We start from the raw sequence: 3,675 nt of genomic DNA on the forward strand, positions 1-3,675 counted from the left end.
GCCGCTCCCTGTGTGAGCGCGCCCGCCAGGGCTGCGAGGCGCTCATGAACAAGTTCGGCTTCCAGTGGCCGGAGCGACTGCGCTGCGAGAACTTCCCGGTCCACGGCGCCGGGGAGATCTGCGTGGGGCAGAACACGACGGACTCGGACTCGTCGCCGCCGGAGTCTCGCCCGACGCCGCACCTACCCGACCTGGTGACGCTCCCGCCCTTCAGCGGCCGCGGCCCCAAGCCGTTCTCCTGCCCGCTGCAGCTCCAGGTGCCCTCGTACCTGAACTATAACTTCATGGGCGTGAAGGACTGCGGCGCCCCCTGCGAGCTCGCCAAGCCCCACGGCCTCATGTACTTCAGGGAGGAGGAGCTGAAGTTTGGGAAGCTTTGGGTGGGCGTTTGGTCGATCCTGTGCTGCGTGAGCACCCTGTTCACCGTGCTCACCTATCTGGTGGACATGAGGCGGTTCCGCTACCCCGAGCGGCCCATCATCTTCCTGTCGGGCTGTTACTTCATGGTGGCGGTGGTCTACACGGCCGGCTTCTTCCTGGACGACAAGGCGGTCTGCATCGACAAGTTCAAGGAGGACGGGTACCGCACGGTGGCCCAGGGCACCAAGAAGGAGGGCTGCACCATCCTCTTCATGATCCTGTACTTCTTCGGAATGGCGTCGTCCATCTGGTGGGTCATTCTGTCCCTGACCTGGTTCCTCTCGGCGGGGATGAAGTGGGGCCACGAGGCCATCGAGGCCAACTCCCAGTACTTCCACCTGGCGGCGTGGGCGGTGCCCGCCGTGAAGACCATCACCATCCTGGCCATGGGCCAGGTGGACGGCGACCTCCTCACGGGCGTCTGCTACGTGGGCATCCACGACGTGGACTCGCTGCGGGGCTTCGTGCTGGCGCCGCTCTTCGTCTACCTCTTCATCGGGACGTCCTTCCTGCTGGCGGGCTTCGTGTCCCTGTTCCGGATCCGGACCATCATGAAGCACGACGGCACCAAGACGGAGAAGCTGGAGAAGCTGATGGTGCGCATCGGGGTGTTCTCGGTGCTGTACACGGTGCCCGCCACCATCGTCATCGCCTGCTACTTCTACGAGCAGGCCTTCCGGCCGCAGTGGGAGCGCACGTGGCACCAGCAGACGTGTAAGCGCTTCGCCGTGCCCTGCCCGGCGGGGGACTTCGCCCCGGTCACCCCCGACTTCACGGTCTTCATGATCAAGTACCTGATGACCATGATCGTGGGGATCACGTCGGGGTTCTGGATCTGGTCGGGGAAGACGCTGCAGTCCTGGAGGAGGTTCTACCGCAGGTTGACTAATAGCGCGCAGGGCGAGACCACCGTGTAGACCCTCCCCCTCTTTGCCAACAGGACTGTAGGCCTGTTGGCGAGAGGGGGTCGGGGAGGGGGGGACGAACAGTTAGAAGGACTAAAAGGACCTGTGGATTTATTGGAGCTTGAGTCAAGGACGTGGGTTCCCACACACACACACACACATGCACACGGCGGGCGTTGAGGATCTGAGGAGATGGATTCTGTAAGAGGGTGTTCTGCCAGAGTGTCCTGTGAGAGGAGTGTGTCCTCCAGAAATGTGTTTGAGAGGAGTGTTTCCTCAAAGAGTGTATCCTCCAAAGAGTGATCTCCTCAAAGAGTGTTCTCAAGAAACGTTAGTTCCCTCCTGGCCTGACTCAGAGGGTCTGTGGTCCTCCCCCGGTCCTGAACCGCCCTCAGTTCCCCCTGGGACCCCCGACGCCAAGACGTTCTCTACGGGGGACCCCCCCCCCCCCCTCCACGTCTCAAAAACTGATTTCTATTTTTCTAGTCCCCCCGTGGACAAAGCGATGACGTCTGTACGGAGTGAGCCCCTCACGCCACATTAAGTGTTCCTGTTCTGTTTCTCTTCATGGTTTTGTTTTGTTCACCGACGGACTGTGACCGGACGGTATGGATGTGGTCTTCAGCGGACCTTGGTGTGGGTCTCGAACCCTCAGCCCTAAACTAAAGCCCATCCACTGTCCTAACGGCACTAAGATGGCCGCCGCCGGGGCAGACTTAAGTTTTTTTTTTATTTTGCCCATTCCTTACACTCCTGTGTGGTTCTTTTTCAAGTATTCTTTTCCAAGTTTATGGTGCTGCTAATTTCATATTTGTTTAGCGCAGGCTATCTCGCTTAGCACAGGCTAGTTTAGCACAGGCTCGCTCGGCACAGCCTAGCTCAGCCACGATCTTAAAAACTGAAGAATTTCACCATTCACACACAAACACATCTTTTCTAAAAACCTGTTATGGAATATATCAGAAAATCTGCCTCATTTTAAACGCTGAACATAATTTGTAAATATACACTCGTTGACAGAACATATGTATTTATAAGATTTTTTTTTTAGAAAACCTTGTTTTTTTCTTAAAGGACTTCTTTGTTTCGTTTTTTTGATGCGCAGCAAGTTGTACCTGTACAGTTTTACAAAATAAACAGTTTGTTAAAAAAAGTCTGCTCTCTGGTGTGTTTATTGGACTGTTTAGACTCCTAAAAACTAAACTCTGACTGATGTATGTTGCACTTAAAAACAGTACTTGGGGTGGTACAGCGTCTTACCCTAGCTATTGGTGTTATATACGGGGAATGGGTTAACCTAGTGATTGTTAGTACTATGAACCTCCTCACTGTTCCCACAGAGATATATTGTTATTTTCCTTTTTTCTGACGAATGGACTTTTGGTAAGTCGCCAACCCTAACCCTTTACTAAGGGAATGGTTTTCATGTTTAGTAAGATAATTTTCATGTTAGTAAAGTTACTACTTCATTTCAAATGTAAATGTGAGTCAGTCTCCACAGAGTACAGTATGGTTAAACACGCGGTATTTAACTAGTTCAACTAGTACAGTATGGCTAACTACACATGTGTTTAACTATTTAACTATTACATCTCTGCAGAGTACAGTATGGCTAACAACGCATTAAACTAGTTACACATGTGCTTAAACTAGTTAAACCCGTGTAGTTGGCCACACTACTAGTTAAACCTCTCTTTCTGTCTCTGCACTGACGCCCTCTCAGAGCTCGTTCGGGGGGGGCCAGGAGGAACACGTCGCAGGCTGGGGGGGAGAACGGCCCTGGAAGGCTTAGGCCGGCGTTCCGGGGCTGGAATTGGATCCATCATGCTCTCCTCCCCCGCCCTCCCCCGCCTCCCTTTGTCCCGGCCTCAGTATGTGGAGGAACAAGGCCTCCTGTGTCTCAGAGGACGGGTGCAGGCTGGAGGGAGAGGGTTAGAGGAAGTGGACTCTGAGGTGGGAGAGGGTCCAAAAAGACATGATGGGAGAAAAGCTCGTCTTCATTTTGAATAACTTTTTGTTGGAATGCCTACCTCCTACTTCCTACTCCCTAGCTCCTACTTCCTACCCCCTAGCTCCTACTTCCTTCCTCCTCCTACTCCCGGCTTCCTTCCTCCTCTTACTCTTCCTACACCCTACTCCCGGTTTTATAAAAATAATGATTTGAGAGAAGTCGCTCTTAAGTGTACTCTGATTTTGTTGTGATTCAGACGTAAAGTGAATTAATCTATAAAGTACATAACTTGTTAATTTAACTTAATCTAACCTGTCTAAAGATCACATGGTGCGTGTGTGTTTGTCTAATTGTGTGTGTGTGTGTCTAACTTCTAACTTTGTGTTTCTAACTTTATGT

The 3,675-nt window shown here is 52.5% G+C and overlaps 1 protein-coding gene across 1 annotated transcript in view; it reads left to right on the top strand.

Moving 5' to 3' along the window:
* fzd7b (frizzled class receptor 7b) overlaps window positions 1–2,373 on the top strand; it is a 3,677-nt gene extending 1,304 nt beyond the window's left edge. The window contains exon 1 of the mRNA XM_056594142.1: window positions 1–2,373. This exon is cut by the window's left edge and continues 1,304 nt beyond it. Within this exon, the coding sequence (XP_056450117.1) occupies window positions 1–1,337 (1,337 nt within the window). The 3' untranslated portion in view covers window positions 1,338–2,373.
* Window positions 2,374–3,675: the final 1,302 nt, after the last annotated feature.

This window comes from Gadus chalcogrammus, chromosome 7, assembly GCF_026213295.1.
Source record: "Gadus chalcogrammus isolate NIFS_2021 chromosome 7, NIFS_Gcha_1.0, whole genome shotgun sequence".
NCBI lineage: Eukaryota > Metazoa > Chordata > Actinopteri > Gadiformes > Gadidae > Gadus > Gadus chalcogrammus.